This window comes from Rutidosis leptorrhynchoides, chromosome 4 (genome assembly GCF_046630445.1).
Source record: "Rutidosis leptorrhynchoides isolate AG116_Rl617_1_P2 chromosome 4, CSIRO_AGI_Rlap_v1, whole genome shotgun sequence".
Taxonomy (NCBI): domain Eukaryota; kingdom Viridiplantae; phylum Streptophyta; class Magnoliopsida; order Asterales; family Asteraceae; genus Rutidosis; species Rutidosis leptorrhynchoides.
Genome location: NC_092336.1, coordinates 306,195,480 through 306,216,494, shown reverse-complemented (window position 1 = coordinate 306,216,494; position 21,015 = coordinate 306,195,480). Strand labels below are relative to the sequence as shown.

General features: G+C 35.3%; 1 protein-coding gene across 1 annotated transcript; it reads right to left on the bottom strand.

The window, feature by feature from the left end:
* Positions 1–756: 756 nt before the first annotated feature.
* On the bottom strand, positions 757–13,362 carry LOC139843640 (kinesin-like protein KIN-14I). The gene is made up of 19 exons (XM_071833750.1): positions 13,257–13,362; positions 12,925–13,091; positions 12,650–12,793; positions 12,344–12,556; positions 11,951–12,019; positions 11,791–11,859; positions 11,622–11,699; positions 11,351–11,482; positions 11,198–11,279; positions 4,537–4,632; positions 4,270–4,443; positions 4,082–4,188; positions 3,292–3,470; positions 3,006–3,167; positions 2,635–2,888; positions 2,307–2,470; positions 2,053–2,220; positions 1,107–1,552; positions 757–1,035 (listed from the first exon to the last, which is right to left on the bottom strand). Exons 1-19 carry the CDS (start codon positions 13,360–13,362, stop codon positions 912–914), a joined length of 2,934 nt encoding a protein of 977 aa, XP_071689851.1. The 3' UTR covers positions 757–911.
* Positions 13,363–21,015: the final 7,653 nt, after the last annotated feature.

The following is a 21,015-nucleotide window of genomic DNA, read 5'->3' as shown; positions in this document are numbered from 1 at the left end:
CCTCATACGATAGCGTCTCCGGAACTTATCAAGCGGGAAAGTGGGGTTGTCTGAAAAATAATCGTTGTAGAGTTGTTTTGCTTTTCCTTCTCTATCTCGTGGAAAATGTCTTCTAGGAGCTTTGGGTATAGAGACACCTTCGTTTTCGACTTCTTCTTCTTCTAAAAAATCGATAGCATCGAGAGCTTGAAGTTGATCATATGCATTTGCAATAGCTACCGCCTCTTCATAAATTTCACCTTCCCGATCTCGATCCGTAGTCAAAAATTTATAAAAGTATAAGTTTTTTAATTGTTTTTGTTGTATTTTTAATTATGAAAATTATGAGTAAAGAGTTGTAGCATATATAGAAAAAATAAATATAAAAAAAAGCCAAACGGCTAGTTTCCAACGGCTACTTTGATTTTTCTTTTTTTTTTCTTTTATTTCCTCGCGTGCTTCGATCTGTCAAAGCGTGGCATAATCCACGATGGCCATTCAACGGCGGTCACCACCACTTGGGCTAGCAACGGCGCCGTTGGGAGCTGCAACGGAGCCCCGACCACGCTACCATTGCTAGCAGTCTAATAAATCACCAACGATCAATAAGCAAGGAACATGAGGTTCAGCAATGTTTTCACATAAAAGACGAACATTAACAATTGGAAAGACAACATTATCTCAGAGACTCAGAGTCAGAAGCACTGTTTGTTGTTTTAGATGGAAAGATGTATATGACTTTTAGTACATTGAAACTAATTTACAACAGAAGTTGGTTAACAAGCAACATTAACAAGCAACATATTAACAAAAAAATCAAAAACATAAGAAACGTATGCAAATCCTCTCATCACTCTCACTCTATATATTAAAGAAAAATATGGAATCAAATAAAACAAATTCCAAAAAGCAAAAGTATATTTGTCAAATGACTACTTTCTGTTCACTGTTTTCCTTTTAACATCTGCAAAGGCTAACTGCCTCCCAACTCGCTGTGGAGTGTGGGTCGCCATTTTCCGTGAAGGTGAAGCCCCTACGTTTGGAATCATTGTCCTGCTGTAATAACAAGTCAGTAATATTTACTACAATTTTGGCCCTAATTTAATAAACAAGGGTGCTAGGAGTACCTTGTTGGCTTTGCATTTAAGCTGTTGAGTTTTGACATGCTGCCATTGGTCAAACTTGAAAGTTTCGAGCGGTTAAATTGCCAGAGTAGATCATGTTCTGACGAGTCACTTGTAGCAGCATCAAGTTCATCAAGATCATCAGTAGTAGCAACATCGAATCCATTTCCGGCTGGGAACATGTTATATGATTGTTCTGGGAGATATTTTTGGTAAAAGCCATCAGATATTCGTGAATGTTCTGCGTCCCAAGTTCCTACGTTTCCACGTGATCCATCTTGTTTGTTTACCATTACTTTATCTACCCAATCGCCCGACCCAATTTCTCTTTCTTCCTCACCGTACGATTCACCAGGGCTGCTGCATACAGGTGGCCATGGAGGTGAATTTCCTAAAAGTTCGTCTAAATCAACGCTTTGTGTCTTTTGTCTCCTGTATTTTTTACTAACCTGAAAACAAAGTCAAGGTGCCACTTTTATGTTAATGAAAGACACATAATGATTTACGAATGGGCATGAGCCAGGTCATGTGCGCAACCCAATAAAAAAGCCGTCCATACTCCAAAATCACAGTCCTAGGACTGTTTTGGCCCAAAAATTGCACGTGATCATGACTTTTGACTTTTTTCACAAATCCACTCCCAACAGCTTTGTAATTTAAGGTCTGGATGCCGGATGGTATACAGATTTGTTAGGATGATGCTTATGTGATGCTAATCATCTTATCATTTTATTTTTATGTTGAAGTATAACAATTTATTAAATTAAATGTTATAATCAGTTTCAAAAACACTATCAAATCTAAATTTCGGAGGCTTGAATCTGATTAGTCCTATATTTCAGTGTCAGTACTGGGCCTTTTTGCAAAGCCCGATGGGTTCATGTTAGCCAATATAGGCATATATTATACAATCTTTAACAATGATACATATAGACAAACTTGGAGTTACCTCAACGTTGCCTAGCTCTCCTATTGATTTTCTTCGACTCTTTGGGTCAGTAAACATATCTCCAGCCTGCAAGTTAGATTGGATGGGAGATGATGTCATGTTTGATCTGTGTTGCACGTTTTCATGTTCTCCTTCTTTTCGTGCTAACGCTGCCTTTAGATTGGCAATCTAAAAAATTGTATCGTGAATTTTAATGTCAGACAAATTTGTAAAAATAATCAATAATCAAGACATATATATGTGTATGTTGGGACCTGTTCTTTCAGTTCTTTAATATCTGAACTATCTTTATTTACTCGTGCAGCACCAAGTTCAACTGTAGCGACCCGTTCTGCAAACTTAAGTGTACTAAGTGTTTCTCCAATAGAATCAAGTTCAGGACTTATGTGCACAAACATAAGTGTCTTCGCCTGCCCACCTAAAATTGCATTTCAACATACATAAATATTAAATATTAGATATTAAATATAATTATAATATAATAATAATAATAATAATAATAATTGTAATTGTAATTGTAATTGTAATTGTAATGTAAAGTTTAAAAGAAAGAAGTAAATGAATATGCATTCGTTTAATTACCAAGTGAATCTTGAAGTAATTGTGTGAGTTTGCTGTTTCTGTATGGGACATGAGCGTTCTTTTGTGCAAGTGAAGAAATAACATCTCCTAAGGCAGATAGCGATTTATTAATATGTTGTGCTTCTTTTAATCTATCTCCCGTCACTTCAGATTTATCGACACGTTCACTTCCTGCAAGATCAACTAAATGCATACAACCGTGCAAAATGGCTCCTGATGTAAGGTCCCTTCCTTGAACATGTACGGTTAAGCAACTACATTTATTCATCAAATTTAAATGGTCATACTAAGTACATAATAATACATCTAAAGGCTTATTGCTTAAAAAGGTAACATATTTTTTCTTAAACGTCTAGAAAACACAATCAAACCTGTGAGACCGACTACTACGGTCATTGAGAGCAGTTGCACCCACAGCCCTGTTTTTTTGCCCAAGGTTCATCAGATCGATAACATCATATGTGGTAGAGACACGAACAAGACTAGCTTCAGGAACATTGAATCCGTTCTGTGAGTTGTTACGAATCTCTAATGTAATAACAAATTAAGGAATCCTAGTTATATTATATCATATCTTATCTTAAGAAACATGATACTAGTAAATACTTAAATTCAATGTTTTTTTCTAATGAATTCTTAGCATATATAAAAGGATATCTTTTGCATAGACTGTCAGTAGTAAGAAGATCCCGCACTTGCTCATTGTATATCTCAATCATCTGAACCGAGACATCATATTGAAAAGTTCCAATTCTTTGCTCTGCTAGAAGAAATAAGTCGCTTAATGCTCGGTAATTAACTCCTTGACTACTTTCAGTAAGATCTTTCGGTCCACTCTGGATTAAGAAAAAACACAGAAACTCCATGTTAGTTAGTTATTTATTGCTTAATCTAGCAATTTTTTTTTTTTTTAAACAAAAATTCTTTTAGGTGAACTGTTATGTTTAATATGTTTTTACAAAATAAGGTGACACCATTTCCATACTGTGCCACATTTGAAAAACAGAAAAAGTCAAAATGGTCAAAGTTCGGTCCACTTTGACCACATAATAGGATCACAGTGGCGGGAAGAAACCAAATTAACTTTCATGTAATGAAAAAGTCAACATGGTCAAAGTTACTGACATGTTTAGACTCAATAAGCAGATTCGATCAAATTTGATCCTTAAATCCGTCTAAAATACGTCACCTTGTATAGAAAATGGCATATTTAAATCAGGGGCGGACCTAGTGTGTTGAGTGTGGTGGCACGGGACACCACTGAAATATGCGATGTAGTGGAAAAATTTTGGGGTTTTTAACTAGTGATACCAGTGGATAGTGTAAATTTTGTATGAGTGACACCATTGAAATAAAACATCTAGTAGAAATTTTTTTGAGTTTTAACCGGTGACACCAGTGACTGCAAATCCTGGATCCGCCCCTGATTTAAATGTCAGTTCGTTACCATTGTATGTGTTTTCCCAGATCCAGTCTGCCCATAAGCAAAGATACAAACGTTGTAACCATCAAGAACCGAGCGAATAAGGGGTCTAGTATCTTCAAAAACTTCCTCTACAAAATAAAGTTTGTAGGCGTAAGATACAAAGGTTCACAAAGATTTAACACATAATCACAAGTAACTATTACACCAACCCTGTGTGGCTGTGGGCCCGAAAACTTTGTTGAAGTTAAATGATCGACGTCCTTTTCCATACTTTGGTGGGGTGTTAATCGCAATTGTTCCTTCCTCAAAGTGATCCACGGTATTAGCACAGTTAGATTGTCTTCCCAAAAAGGGTCGCACACGACAATAAACTCTAATATTTCCTGTTATAAGATACGAAAACAAATTAAGCATCATTTTTTTGGGAGAAGATTAATTTTTGGACCTTTTTTTTTTTTGGAAAATTTTCAAGAAACCTTTAAGATCTTGAACTTGATTATATAACTTTCTGTTTTCTTCGAGAACTCTATGGTATCCAGAAGCAGCATGAGCTAAACCAAGAACGTGTTGACCTGCAATCATAATAAGTGAATAACTGGTTTCATAGAAGACTAATGGAGCGAAAAATGAATGCACAATTGATATTAGTATAAGAATATTTTTTTTTTGAAAGGCAAGATGAATATAATTACTCAAAACATAAGTTACAATACACGGCACCGATCACCAAAAGGATCGACCCGACAAAGTCCGAAATTTGCAAAGTGCGGAGGAAGCACTCAAGCAAACGATTACAAATTTAAAAATACATGAGGGTTAACAAGCCAAGAAGACCAATCGATGTTCCTACCCCTAAGCCGGCACGAGATCCATTCGAACGCTTTCACTTGAATTTCATTTACAATGACCGGGACACACCACTCTTCGTTCCGAAAAGCTTTCATATTGCGGTTCTTCCATAAATAATACGCACAAACCCACATCACTCCTTGCCAAATTTTCTTTCCCAACGAAGATGAGGCTTGAGTGATGCTTCCTTTAAGAGACTCCACACTCGAAAACGTACAAGACCCCATATTCCACCAATTATAGATGCGAACCCAAACTTCCGAAGCGAATTTACACGAAACAAGAGAATGATCAACCGTCTCTTGCCCATCATCGCAAATGGGGCAACGCACACTATGAAGATCTATTCCCCTTTTATCAAGCTCGACCCTTACCGGGATCCTTTTCTTTAGCACTCTCCAAATGAAAATTTCAATCTTTTTAGGTATGAGGTTGTTCCGGAGTGTTTCAGTCAAGCTAGGGTGATGACCGAGGATATGATTATCAATAAGAGTGGATAATCGTTTTACCGTGAATATACCGTCATTTGCTAGCGACCATTTCCATTTTTCACCCGAATTAAAATCAAAATGAATCGAGTTTATAAGGTTCTCAAGATCAGTTAATTCACCAGCGGTTCTTCCTGTGGGTAAACGAGACCATTCCCAGTTAGTTTTGTAGACCACCGCACCTGGATGATGAGGACGGGCAGAAACAGATTCTGAGATGGGGGCTTCGGTTACCACCTGCACAGAAGGAACAAAAACAGAAGGACAGTGAGATCTGATGGGGCGATTCGCACCATCCAAGCCCGAAATACATTCTGGAGCAGCAGGTTCAGAACCGAGAGCAGCAGCACACTGAAACGAGGTAGCACCCGAACGAAAACCATGAGTAGCAGCAGCCTGCATTGAGATATTAACAGAGACAGCAACTTTTTTGACCCGGTCACTGAGCATAGCGTTCTTATTTGACTCGAGCATGAATAATCTTGGAAACATGTCTTTAAAACAACTTGAGCCGCACCAATTATCATTCCAAAATGAAGTATTCTTTCCGTCACCAATAGATTTGCTGAATGAGTTCCTGAACGCAATATCACAACCTTCGAGGCTATTTCCTGCAATGATAATATTATTCCAAATGCCCAAGGTCGATTGACGAGCTAGCCCATCGCCCGACCTTAAGCCACCGTCAATTCCATAAATGCTACGAATGATTTTTGTCCAAAGACAGTGGGTTTCGGTTTTAAACCTCCACCACCATTTGCCCAAAAGGGCAAGATTTTTGCCTTTTAGAGACCCGATATTAAGACCCCCCGCCCCATATGGTAGACACGTGATAGACCATTTAACCCACGAAATTTTAGAACCCGAAAGATCCCCGCCCCAAAAGAAATTTCGCCTCACACTCTCAAGTAAATTAAGCACACAAGGCGGAGCCCGAAAAAGCGCGAAGAAATACAATGGAAGGCTATTAAGCACCGATTTAACTAGGACTAATCTACCACCAAAGGATAACGTTCTTCTTTTCCATTCCGAAAGTCGTTTTATGAATTTATCTATAACCGGAGACCAATCACCAATCCTTTTCATCCTTGCTCCGATGGGGAGTCCAAGATAGGTAAAGGGGAAACTACCGGCTTGACATTTCATACGGGAGGCTAAGGATTCAATTTCATTCGCACCAACCCCAATACCATAAAGGCAACTCTTAAGAAAATTAACTTTTAGTCCCGACGCAAGCTCGAAGCATTTTAATATCTTAATAAGATTGCGAGCATTCGAGTTCGACCATTCACCAAAAAATATCGTGTCGTCCGCATATTGTAGGTGCGAGATGGTAACCTTATCATTTCCAATTTCCACCCCCTTGAAAATGCCACGATCAACCGCGGCTTTAGTGAGTATGTTAAGACCTTCCGCAGCAAGTATGAATAAAAAAGGAGATAAGGGATCCCCTTGTCTAACCCCCCTACCCATTGAAAATTCTCGAGTGGGTGAACCATTAATGAGAACAGAGATGCTAGCCGATTTGAGGCATCCACGGATCCAATCACACCATCTAGTCCCAAACCCCATGCATGACATAACCTCCAAAAGGAAGTCCCAATTTAGGCTATCAAAAGCCTTTTCGAAATCAACCTTGAAGATCAAACTCCGCTTTTTGTGAATTTTTAGAAAATCAATCGACTCATTGGCTATCAACACACCATCAAGAATATACCGCTCCCTAAGAAAAGCACTCTGCTCCGACCCGATTAATTTAGGGATAACCTTCCGCAATCTGTTGGAGAGAATCTTAGCCACAATCTTATAGTAGCTACTAATGAGACTAATAGGCCGGTAGTCACTAAGTGTAATAGGATCACTTTTCTTCGGGATTAAGGTAACGAATGAAGCATTACAACCCTTGGAGAATTCCCCCTTTTCCCAGAACCAGGAGATGGCATTAAGAACATCCTCTTTTATGATATCCCAGAATTTCTTAAAAAATCTAAGATTAAAACCATCGGGCCCCGGGGCTTTCGAGCTACCACAATCGTGAATTGCTTCAAGGACTTCTGATTCAAGGATAGGGGTTTCAAGATCATTAGCCTCATCAGGGGATAATGTCGGGTACGAAAGATCAATAAGACTCGGCCTAAATCCGGGAGATTCTTCAAAACGACTTTTAAAGTGGGAATAAGCCTCATCTTTGATAGCAAGTGGGTCCTCACACCAAACACCATTAATTAGCAAACCCCTAATATTGTTCTTATTGTACCCTCTTTTGATCACCGAATGAAAGTATCTCGAATTTTCGTCGCCCTCAAGAATCCAACGAACACGTGCTTTTTGCTTTAACATGTTAACTTTGATCTTTTCCTTTTGAAACCACTCTTTCCTCGCATTGAGCCATTGGTTCCTTTCAACCTCGTTGATGATGCCATTTTCGGCTTTAAGTTCAAGTGCCGAAGCCATGGTCTTCGACGCATCTATTTCACCCTCCAAATTACCAAACTTTTGTAAACTTTTAGACCTTAGTGTGGTTTTAGTCTTTTTTAACTTGTTCCTTAGGAAACAATCTTTTCTATAACCACCCTTATCATCTTCACACCACACGTCCTTTATCACTTGATCAACGCCCTCCATGTTAAGCCAATCGTCAAAAACTTTAATTGGTTTCGGCCCAAAATTCTTGATGTCGTCTTTAAGAATAATCGGACAATGGTCCGATTTACCGCGATCAAGTGCAACAACCGAGAGGCAACTCCATATGTTATGAAAATTATCATTTACAAGGAAACGGTCGAGCTTGCTAAATTTTAAGCCATCATCACTAACACGTGTGAACAACCTCCCCCCTAATGGGATATCGATGAGCTTGTTGATGTTGATGAAATCATTGAATTTTTTCGCTCTACTTTCAATAAAGTGGGAGTTGAGCCTTTCATCTTCGGATCTTACCTCATTAAAATCACCACAAACTATCCAAGAGTCATTAGGATCACCCGAAATCTTACTATGCAATTGATCCCAAAAAAGTTGCTTGCTAGGATCATCATGTGGACCGTACACATTGATGACATTGAATTTGGCCCCCGTGCTCTTCCATGTACCTCGAATACCGATAAAGAAATTCGAAACAAATGAGTCAATAACATCAAACGAACTAGTATCCCAAATAAGTAATTGCCCACCCGATTTCCCAACCATTTCCTTTTGGATAAAACCGAAATCATCATTTCCCCACAACACCCGAATCCAATTAGAGTCTACACAATGTAACTTTGTTTCTTGAATAGCCACAAAATTAGGTTTTTCCACACGACAAATGTTTTTCAACCAACCAACTTTAGATTCCTTACCAATTCTAAAACCTCTAATATTTAAAGATAGAAACTTCATAAGCATAAAAACTATCACGACAAAGAGGGAAAAGACAGAGGCTAATGAGTGGATTTTTCCACCCACTTAAGGCCAAGTTGATCACCAAAGTCCCTTAAACCATTATTACTAATAGAGAAAGAGGAATTATTCGAAGAATTAACTTGCCTCGATTTAGAAGATAAAGACCTCCTAGACGCATTAGGCACCGATTGCTTGGCACACGAGGAGCATGTGGATCTAAGGGGACCGGACTCCTGCTGATCTCTTCTTGCTGCATTCTTTAAGTTCAGTAGTCTAGAAGACGTATTCCACTTGCGAAGACTAGAAAAACAACAATCCTTTTTTCCTTTTGACTTGATGTTTGATTTTTTATGATTGTTTCTGTTATTATTTTTGAGCGATCGATTATTCTCTTCAGATCTTCGGTTCAGTCTGTTGACTCCAGAAACCCTATGTCCAGTCGACGGTTGGGGAGAAATATGTTGCTCAATCGATTTGTTTTTTTGTGTACCAGGGGGATTCACTGAAGTATTCTGGTCAACAGTGTGTTGCTTCACGACTTCATTGTTAGAGTAATCGGTTGGCCCAATCGATGGATTTGGGTTTGGAAAGTTTTGGCCTGGTTTAACAGGAGCTTTGGGCCCAATAGGAGAAGCCTGGGTAGAAGTACACTCGAAAATCAGTCCACCCACCCTAATTGGGCTTAGATCTTTATTCAAGTTCTGGCCCATTCCATTTTTATGAAAATAACACGTTTCTTCCACGTATTCTGAATCATTAACATCATCCAAAGGGTCGCATTTATTGGGGGAAGTTACATCAAAACCGTCGCCAGCCACTTTTTTTGGGGAACAAAACGAATCCCCTTGGATACCACCAGAATCCCTACTTTTTTCTCTGCCATCATTATTACTTTCTTGGGCCCCACTCTCATCATTATTGCAACCTGATTCTTCATCTTCTGGGCATCTGGCCGGAGAAAGATCCTGGGCCGCCGGAGAACACATGTCGTTGGAGTCTTCAGTCTTACGGAAATCCTTATTCAAAGGAGATTCATCGATGTCTGAAGGATCAAACGTATCCTCGATGAACTCGTCATCAGAGGTGTCGTTTATGGAGTTAAATTCATCATCATCATGAGGATCAATATCTTCGTCATTCATATTCCCATCTTCAAACCAATCTGAAGCAGGTGATTCAATATCGAGTTGGATAACGGGTTCCCGAACCTCAATCACAGAAACATAGATAGGAAGAAGATCATCAACAATGACTTTCGCCATCCCATAAATGTGACCAAAATCCCTACAATGAATTAATACTCGGCCTGCCATTAAGTTTTGATTGTGTGAAGTAATAGAGCAATTATCGAATTCAATAACTCTTCCCCACTTCCCTGCTATTTCTCCAAAAACATCTTCATTCCATGCTGTAACCGGAGTCCCTTTGATTTCGACCCATACATATCTGCCACCCGTTGTCCAGTAGTTGATTTTGAGTCTTTCTACCTTGTTGCACCACTTGAAAATCGCATGCTCCTTCGTATTCAGGATGTTGTCCACCATGGCACTTGAATTGAATTGAACAAGCATATCTAACCCACCTAGATATTTGATCGAAAACTCCCTCAAACCTTCTGCCTTGCACAATGATTCAAATTGATTGATGAGTTCAGTATTCTTTAGTTGAGCCACAATGCAGCAGTGAATAGCATCGTCCGAGATACACCTATCCTTCTTAATCGCAACCACCCTAATATCTTCCACCTCATCTACAAAAATCTGACCAGTGGCATTACCCTTTGTTCCATTCGAATCTCTATTGGATTTTTTAGCTTTGAGTTTTGACCTTAAATCTTCCTTGCCATTGTTCAACATGAATCTAAGATCCTTAGGTGGAGTAGAGGCTACTTCGCAGAACCCTCTTCCATCCGTGAATGCATCAGGTCTTGGATTTTTAAGATCACCAGGAATGTTTCTGCCCATATCAGCAGGTTGTGCATGTCCATTATCTTTTTTCTCATGTGCAAGGAAAACCCTAATGGGTCTTTCCCCGAATCTGATCGTTTCGAGAGATGTAAGTAATCTACTAACATTAGAAACGTTTCCAAATCTCGCGAATGCAAATCTCTGCCCGTTCTTGAGACGTTTTGCTACCATGTAGATGTCTCTAAGGTTGCCATGGTGTTTGAAAACCCGCCATAGATCCTCCATATTCCAACTATCGGGATAGTTAAAGAACATGAACGAGATCCATTGGTTTTTGACTAGCCTAGGAAAATCGGTGTTATTAAACCTTCCATTGTGATATCGATCTTGCTTGAAATCAAAACTCGCCTTGTAGCTTGCATAGTTCCCTCTCTCTCTCCTCACTCTCTCTCTCCTCACACTCTCTCTCACACACCCCATTTTTTATTTTTATTAGTATAAGAATATACCGAGATTCTGAATTTCTTCATGGAATTTTGTTTGCATAAACTGCATCCCAGCTTTCGTTGTTGACAAAGTTTGCCTCAATGACTACAAAGCAGATGAATCAACGTAAGGTACACACTTTCTAAAAATAGAAATCCTTTCACAGTTAAGAATACCTTGATATCTTCTTGTTGTTCATCAAAAAACATTTGATGTCTTATTTGTTTTCTTCTCATTTCTTCATCAGAGACAGACTTCTTATGAGAGATTTTATCTTTCATTACTATTGCAGATTGTTTGTCTTCTACCTTTGTTAGTAAAAAAACAAAAGCATTAACAAATAAATAAAAATAATAAAGGATTCATAAGATTTTAATCTTAGCATGAGAACGGGGGTACCGCTTACTACACATTTGAAAGAAACAAAAATTAGAATAAAAAGGTTACCTTAATGTCACTTGAAGTACGTTTCAAAAGTGTTCTGTTTCCATTAAAATTAGGAGAATCCTTAGGAGATGGTTTTATCTATTGAACAAGAAGAATAAAAGATGACAAGTAAAGAACTAAATACGGTGCTTAAATCAATTTGAAATTTCTATATAATAACATCGATTACCAATTCAACCTGACTTGCAATACGATTTTCAAACTCTTCCATGACCTTACTTAGCAGTGATTCTAGAATCTGCACAACCAGAAATGGCCTTGTAACACGACACAAGAGGAGAAAGATAAATGATAAAAGTTTCTTAAAATACTAGTAAGTTTACACTCACCATGGGAACCTCGTCGGGTTTTTTATCCAACAAAACCGCACGAACAAGCGAACTTAAGGATGAATTTTGCTGCATATTGTAAGCATCAACATAAAAAAATTATTAGAATATGACTACAAGGAGTTTGCAAAACTACATTGTACTACTCACTTTTTTAACCAACTAATGCAGTATTACCAAAAAAATCAATTATCATTTAATGTAACACACTTACCATTGTTTTTTTTTTTTTTTTTAGCAGTATTGGCAATTATATTTGTACAAAATGAGTAAAATATTCCATTGCAAATATTGGTAAGAAATGAATAATACAGTACATTTCATGTTCTTGCAACATGTTAAGTTGTTACAGTAGTTATTATATTATTAAAGCAGAACTGGTACACAACCTACCATTTTACTATTATCAACTTCTGAAGCCCGAAAATTCATTCTTGAAACGGAATTTGTGAACGGATCTGAATTTTTGCGAACAAGTTGCTTGCAAGGCGTAGTATGTTTCAAATTTCCTCCAAATTTCCATGTTCCGTTACCACCCATTTGTTTCCAATCACTGTATGATTTAAGTGCCAACACACAATTCACAATTCTTGACGATTTTCCTCCCTGAAATTTGAAACACATTAATTGCCATTATCGTGATCATAAATAAATTTCAATAATCAAATAAATTGCAAATTAATCACAATAAACACTCACTTGTTCCAAATCAGATGCCTCAAACGTCGGAAGTCCCATTTGTTCTACAGCTACTAAAAAGTTCCTGACATTCTCAAAGTACTGATATGCAGATAAAGCAGCTCCGTCCGGTACAGCACTAGGATCACATGAACTCTCAACCACCTAATAAAAAACATAAATTCATAATCATAATCACAATCAAAGTCAAGTTTACATTTTTAATAAAAAAAAAAAAAAAAAAAAAATACGGAGCAATTAATTGTGGGATACTTGTAAATTAGAAATTTTTTTACCTTAGGCACGGCACCAGGATTAACTTTATTAATTACATTACACAAGATTAATCCACTTCTTAAACCAAGCCTAAAATCATCCTCAGAAGGCTCAGCCGGCAAATCTTTTGCACCAACAACTCCAACCATTTTTCGAAGCCAAGCTGCACCTTCGTATCTTCTCATTGCTATACGTATTTCAAATATAAAAATTTAACCATTCAAAGCTACCAAAAGCAATTTCATTAACGTATGCATTATTATTGTATAGAATATAACACGTTTATACAGAAATTAAGTTACATTAAAAGGGATGAACTTATAAAGTTTTTAAGAGTGTAGCAAGTATATACCGGCTTCTTGGGCTCTACGAGAGTCTAGATCAAGACCTTGAGAATGGTTAAGAACGTCTTCTACAACAGAAGCCACTGAGAACGATAATACATTTTCATCGGCCATGATCAAGCATAAATAAAAGTTGATATTAAAAGTCAAAATTTAGTAATGAAGATAAGGAGAAAGGAAGAGATGGAAAAAAAAAAAAAAAAAAATGGTGGGGGTAAAGAGTTTGCTTGCTCCTTAATACAGAGCTATAACATTCGCCATCTTTGTTTCTGTTTGGTCGTTTTATAGTACAGTAAGTATATTGTATACTTGTATTACAAATATTTATTCACTTTCAATTCAATACTAGTTTAAAACCCATTATTATAATATCAATGTTTAAATAGATATCCTTTCTCTTTCACTTTAATATTCTTGTACCACGTTTGTAATTAACATCTCCCCTCGAGTCTTGAGTCCAAAATTCTAGACATTAGATATTAAATTTCATTTGACTAATTCACTAATCTTTATGTGTATAATAATTCGTTTGTACATATATAAAAATATCTAAGTGTTAATTTGACTATATCTTTATGGATTTATACCAATTATATTAATAAACTTTTATGATAGCTCTTAACTGGATATTTAGTATGTGTTCTTTGTTTGTAAAAAACTTCTTAAATCTATATAAAAAGCTAAATGCAATGTATCAAACTCTCTTCTAAAACATAGTATGTGTTAATTGTTTGTTAAGAGACTGACTCTCGATTAGTTCGAACTATACTTAGATAATTTTTTGGTTTCAATTGTAGTGTTTTTTTGGGTGAAAAGTAAGTGTGTTTTTCACCTTATCAAGGTGTATTGTAGCTTTGTATTACATGCTCTGTTTTTTTCTTTCTTTTGGAGTAGATTTTGGTGGCAAACCGAAAGTGAAAGTAGAATAAGCATCAAATGATAATTTATGTTGTTTCCATTGATATGTTTTATCTTTCCAGGTTGGGTGCTCTTAATTGGAATCCTAGGACCACCTTGTATTCAATGTTACGAGTATATTTTAAATCATTGCATACTTTTTTCTTATATAGAAAAAATATACCTTCAATAAAATTAATTATCATGTCAAGTTATTGAAAGTCATATGTTTATCAAGATATGCGATAGCTCGATTTTGTAAGTTGTTTAGAACACGATTGGGAAATTGTGGTTATTATTCATATTTTGAGTATATTCATATATACTTGTTACTAGATGTGAACGCAAATACCTATGAGTTCCTGTTTTTTTCTGTTGATTTGAATGAATTGGCAAAAAGTAAAGTTATTGGTGCCTAAAATTCCTTTGTAACATGCTACATTTGCTTCTAATTTACTCTCCTCATCCTGTGCTTTCTAATAAAATTATTTGATGCTTTGTCTCTTTTTATCATAACATTACTACCCACTAATGCTTTCTCAATATATGTTTTCTCAATATTCAAAAATCCTATACTTTCACAACCACCCTGAAATTTATAAATCTTATAATGTGGAGGTTACTTGTATTATCTTTGGTTTTGGGCACATGTGGAAAATGCAATTGAACATGGCTAAAAAAGTTTGAAGCTCACAATTTTTAATAACTAAATTATTTATATACTGTGGAAAAATATCATTAAGGAAAAAAAAATTTACACTAAAATTAGTAGTATTATATTTTTTTGTGTGTATTGAAAAAGGTTAACGTTTATAGACTCATTTTTGTGAGGACTTCTAAATTAATAAGATAACACATTTGGGTTCTCATAGTTCTTTATTCAATAATACTATATAATTATAATCATTTGTTACATGTTGGAGTGAATTCCATCAGTATTACTCTTTACTCTTGATATATATAATTTGCTTGTTAAATAGAAAAGTAAGTTAGATTTGTAAGTGAAAGAAGGCAAAAGATCGTTATCAAGCAACTAATGGTTGTTAAAGAACAGTGCCCAGTTGATATTTAAATTTAGATTAATTTATATTTATATTTATATTTATCTTAAATTTATATAGAATAGATAATAACCAAACCTACCTCCACTTTGTGGTTTGTATATGTCCAAAAGTATGTATTTGTCCCATTAATATGTCATGTTGCTCTGTATTGCTTACTAATGGCACCATAAACTCCTTGTATCCAAAATCTAGTAAATGACGATATTAATTTTTGGTCAACATTTTTGTTGTGTATTACATGGTCAACGATAGAAATGAAAGATTTTATTAGTATTAATAATAACAAGGATTGAAAGAGATTATGACTATGCAAATATCATATACTTGTGGGACGGCATAATACCAAATAATTACCAATATCCAGTATTATCATGACTAGTTATAATTATTGTATTTCTTTGTTAATTTAATGAGTATACATAATTTTTTTTAACATCGATATTCCAATTTTTTTATATGAGTAGTAAATCTGAGTTATAAATATGAAATTAAGTTAAATATAATAAGTTGAATATATTGTTCGCAATATTTAGCATTATGCTATTTTTATTTCATTTTTTTAATCCTTTGATATTTGGTTGATCATGATGGATGGTTTACCTTTTCAATTCAAAACCAATACTTAATGGTTATTCACAAAATATAATCGGCTACAAAGAGGCAAGACATGATACCTGTAAATTAGAAAAAGCCATATGTAAATTGACTTTTTTTGAGGATTTAAAGGAGTAATATGTGGTTATAATAAGATTAATAGTTTAGGTTTATTAAAGTTGTAACCCTTCTAGTTACCATAATCATACCTATCCTTTTTGAGTTGGCCATTAAGGTTAAACAATAGCATTCCCTTTTGGTCACATAGAAAGTTAATAGCAATTACCAATAATCAACTTAAGATAATAAGATATAAACACGCGGAACTACATTGAGCCAAGCGTTGTGTGCCCTTAACATTTGAGTTATTAGTGTATTTACAATTTACAATATTTAAAACTAAAAACGTTATAGCTAGACCCTCAAAGTTAGTGATGTTATCCTTTTCGACTTCAATGAAAAACTTCCAAGTTTCACCACTAATGAGCAAAGGATATATGCATCAAATCATATTCTCCTACACAACCTTTTAAGCCTTTTGCATTATTTTATACACTTATTACCCCTTGAAATCAAATTACTTGTTTAGGCATTTTGTTCATATCAATATCTGCACCCATGTCAACAAAGTGTTTGATTCTCTTGATACCATTTATCCATATGTAAAACATATATAGTTCTTTCACACACACACGCACAGACAGAGAGCAACATTAGGAAATACAAGTAAATCCCAGAATTCGTGTAAGTGTGTAACGATCTTTTGTTTTCGGTCTGATGTGAATAGAAGTATTGAGTTTACCTAGTCAATATTGCTATTGCTATTGCTATGGAATTGAAAAGTAAATGATAAATAATAGGCCAAAAGGTTGTGGAATACTTTACGTATATATAATAAAAAGTGGCAAGGAAGAAAATGATGGTGGTTGAGGCCTTGAGGGCCCAAGGCCAAGGGTGTGGCAAACTGGCAATTGTCAAAGATATCATGAAAGCAAGGAACATTTCTTTTTACTATATCTTTTTGCTACTGAGACTCTGCACTTTGTGATTAAACTAAAAATCTGATGATGTCTGTCATATAATCACACATTCCCACCCATAATTATTTCCAATCATTCGTTTTACTATTTTCTTTTCTTTTTTCTTATAGATGATGATGAATGATGAATTTTCATGTGCACAGTTGCATCATGAACTTCAGTATATTATTTTTATTTTACCATTTTGGAAACAATTTTTGCAGCTTTAAGAGGCCCCTTTTAAGAGCATAGTAATTTGACACGAGGATGTAAAGGCTAAAAGATAAGTCAAGTGGAAATGGTCCATTCTAGTTCTAGTACATCCTAAACCTTATAGAGGGGTTACTTGATCAAAGGAATTTCGTACTATTTGTCTCTATGTTTTATCATCTCATCAACACAAGCTATTGATAAATGTTGCATTGGTCCATATTCTCTACTTTAATGCAGTAGCGGAGCCACGTTATAGACTATGGGTGCAATTGACACCATCAAATTTTTGAAATATAGTGGCTACATTGCATTAATAAACATAAAATTGAAGTTAGCTGAGTGGTTGGAACAATGTTATAGCGAAATGTTTTTTGAAGAGGGTGCAAGTTCAAATCCACTAACCTTTTTTTCTTTCTTCTTACTTATTTATTTATTTTTGCTGTCAAAGATCTATATTCACTTCAACTTAACTTACTACTCTTTTATTTATTGTGAAAGTTCGATTCTTTAATTATGACTTTTTCCTTTTTTATTTCTCTCTTCTCATTAATCAGTTTACATTTATATTATTGTTTCACAATACTAGTAGCATACTTAAGAACTTAAGAAAGTATGGAGTAATAAACATATGTACCAATTTACAAACTTGATGGAATACATAAAATCGCTAATGTTTTATGACTTCCTAAACTAGCATCTATATCTGTATCATTTTTAAAACTACTAAAATTAAAAAATATATTTCCTATTTACGTAGATTTTCAACTCATTTGACGAACTGATTAATCTCATGACGACTAGTCGCTTTGCGAGCAGCCTAAAGGCACAACGGTTGAACTTGGATGGCCACATAGGGTTTACGTTGATAGACCTTTATTTACTTTCGTATTATTTTTGCAAGTCCATCAATATTAATAATTTGTTAGATGAAAAAATAAGTATTTTCAGTATCTAACAAAAAATTGACTCTTATATCTACTAACACCATCGATCAAATTTTCTAGCTCCGCCTCTGCTTTAATGTCACCAACCTATTGCAGAAGTATAAAACAGATTCTGATTTCTTAATCTCAACACCTAATGTTTTGAATTGAGTGCTAATTTGTTATATAGTACATTATTGTTTGGTTTACTATCGAAAATCAACATGGGTACGAATATTATACCATTTTAAAAGAGGATGAGAACCATGTTTCTTACACGCATCCTTTTACAAGTACAAGTCTTGACCTCATTTAATAAGAACTAGCTTGCACAAATAAAACCATCCCAAGGTTGGTGGATAGCGGAGGTGGGTGTTGTTAATGATAGTGCGTCGTTTGTTTGCGATTTGGGGTATACAAGCTCTTTGAACGAATACGAAAGTATCCAATTACAAACGCTAATGGTCTTGTTAAATCATACGGTGATAAGATTTATACGGTTGCGGATGATGTTCGAGTTATGATTTCTTCTAAAATAGATTTGGAGACCGATTGGGTTCACGTGGTTTGGAACAAACTTGTCCCTTCAAAGTTAGCCATTTTCTATTGGTTAGCGATTCAAGGTGGAGTTCTGGTAAAAGAGGTCTTATCCTACAGCATGGTTTACGTGATAGAACGGATGAAAAGTGTGGTTGGTGTATATTATATGTCGAGTCCATAGAACATTTATTACTTCATTGTTCGTGGTCACATAAAGTTTGGTCGGTTCATGGTCACATAACATTTGGGTAGCATTGTTTAATTGGTGGAACTTTTGTTTGGTTATTCCGTCGTCCTTTTTGAAATTCTCTATTGATTGAGCCATGGATGCTTCTGTAAAAGGGGTGTTCAGTTGGTCTTTGTTAGCTTATAAGAAAGTGTAGCCTGGAAATGTAACTCGATGTATGTATGTTCATCTTTATATTGGCCTTTATGGTTTTGTAACTTGATTTTGGCTTTTCACAAGGGTTGGAAACAGCTAGGAAGTATTCCCGATGGGCTGCGTACACTAGATTATGGGGTCGGATTACTTGCCCTTCCCGAATAACCCGAATAGAGAAAATCTTACAACTTTTAACTTGCAAAAATAACCAAGTTTCTTACATGCCTCCTTCGTTTTCAATTTTTTCATTTTCTTGCTTTTCGACCATCAGCCGTAGTGCCGTACAACCTGGTTGCTATTAAATCATTAGTAACTTCTAATGGTCTGGGGGTTTGGATTCAGAACATTGTGTTCACTCAGTAACTGGAATTGGTTTTCACTTCACAGTTGGGGATTTATAAGGCAACATTTGGGTGATTTCTTCATTTTCTTTGTTGCGGCTTTCGAATATTATGGTTGATGGGTGTTGCATGTTTAAGCAGGTGTAGGGTTTTTGCTTAGATGCTAGAGTTTACGGGTATTTAGTTGGCGATGGAGTTTCATTTGGTAACGGTTTTTTTGTTGATTGTTGTTGGTTATAGTTCCAGTTAGTAAGGTCAAGCCAAATAGTTGTTTTCAAGTAGATTGTAGGGTCTATAATTTCAAGCAATCTTTTTGAGGTCAGTACCATTTACATATTAATATATACTTATATCTAAAAGGTAAAGTGGAAATGAATAATGAATAGTACTATTCATTTCCACTTTTCGCATACTTAACCCTCTAACTTTCATTAAAATACAAATCGAACCCCCCACTTTATACGTATATTTTTTTCCAAATTTCACAAGCTTAACCCCCTAACTTTTATTAAAATACAAATCGCACCCCCACTTTACTAACTTTTTTTTTTTTTACTAATATTCAATTTTCACAAACTTAACCCCCTAACTTTTATTAAAATACAAATCGAACCCCCACTTTATACGTACAGTTTTTTCAAATTTCACAAACTTAACACACTAACTTTTATTAAAATACAAATCGAACCCCCACTTTACTAACTTTTTTTTTTAAATAAAATCCGAACGCTAAAAGAAGCAACTTTCACAAAAGGAACAACCCTTCAATGTTATGTCGAAAAAAATTCTTTTTTACAAAATAGATCAAGACTTTTTTTTTAACTCGCATTCAAAACGGAGCCCCCGGCGCGAAGCGAGGGCTCCACAACTAGTTAACTAATAAACAAAAAGTTATGAATAGTACCAGGGACATTTTTGACTTTTCACCTTCTTTTTATTTTAATTTTATCTAAATTTCATTTTACCAACAAAGGCCCCCACACTTTTTTGAAAAATTCAAATCGACCCCCCAAACAGGGGGGTAAAGTGTCAAATAACTATTTTCATAAAAAATTTTAAATAAACTCCACCTAAATATTCAACGGGTCATATCTTCTCACTTGCAACGAGTTAAATTTTTCCGACACCATCGTTAAACTTGAAATAATTTTAAGAACACAATGTCACTAGCTATACGTAAAACGGACGCTTTTTAAAAAACGCTAAATATTTGGGGTACTTTTCATACACGTTGATTTTGCGTTAAATTTTTAAAAGTCGACAATTCCATAGCGAAACGCGAAGATGCACATATATTGTTAATTTAAAATAACATTTAAATCTCTCACGGGTTATACCTTTTAGTTCGACTCGAGTTGCGCTTCAACGACATCATCGTTAGCCACAAAATAATTTTACTAAACGCAATGAAATACATTAAAAATCGAACCCCCGGCGCGAAGCGAGGGTTCAATAACTAGTTTGTAACTAATTTGGTCTTCGAATCCTTTTGATTTTAATTTTTATTTTTGGGAAAAAAAGAAACGAACCAATCTCGGATCATTAATTCTATAAATTAACTTAAGAAGTAATCAAAAATGAAAATGTACTAACATTTTCTTTAAAATTCTATCAACATCTTACCCCAATTTTTTTTTAAAGTATGACATGCCATGTAAATTATTTTTAAAAAAGGAAGAAATTAAGAGTTAGATATCTATCAGGCATTTTTTTTATATTACAAATTACTGTACCTTGTCCTAAAATATTGCAAAAAATACTCTCGCAATTCGCAAGCGGGTTTTTACCAGGTTG

Coding starts and splice junctions, on each gene's coding strand:
- LOC139843640 (XM_071833750.1), bottom strand. CDS start 13,362: ATGGCCGATGAAAATGTATTATCGTTCTCAGTGGCTTCTGTTGTAGAA. Junction 13,092..13,256: donor TCGTAGAGCCCAAGAAGCCG/GTATATACTTGC, acceptor AAATACGTATAG/CAATGAGAAGATACGAAGGT. Junction 4,633..11,197: donor TGAAGAAATTCAGAATCTCG/GTATATTCTTAT, acceptor TTATGATTGCAG/GTCAACACGTTCTTGGTTTA.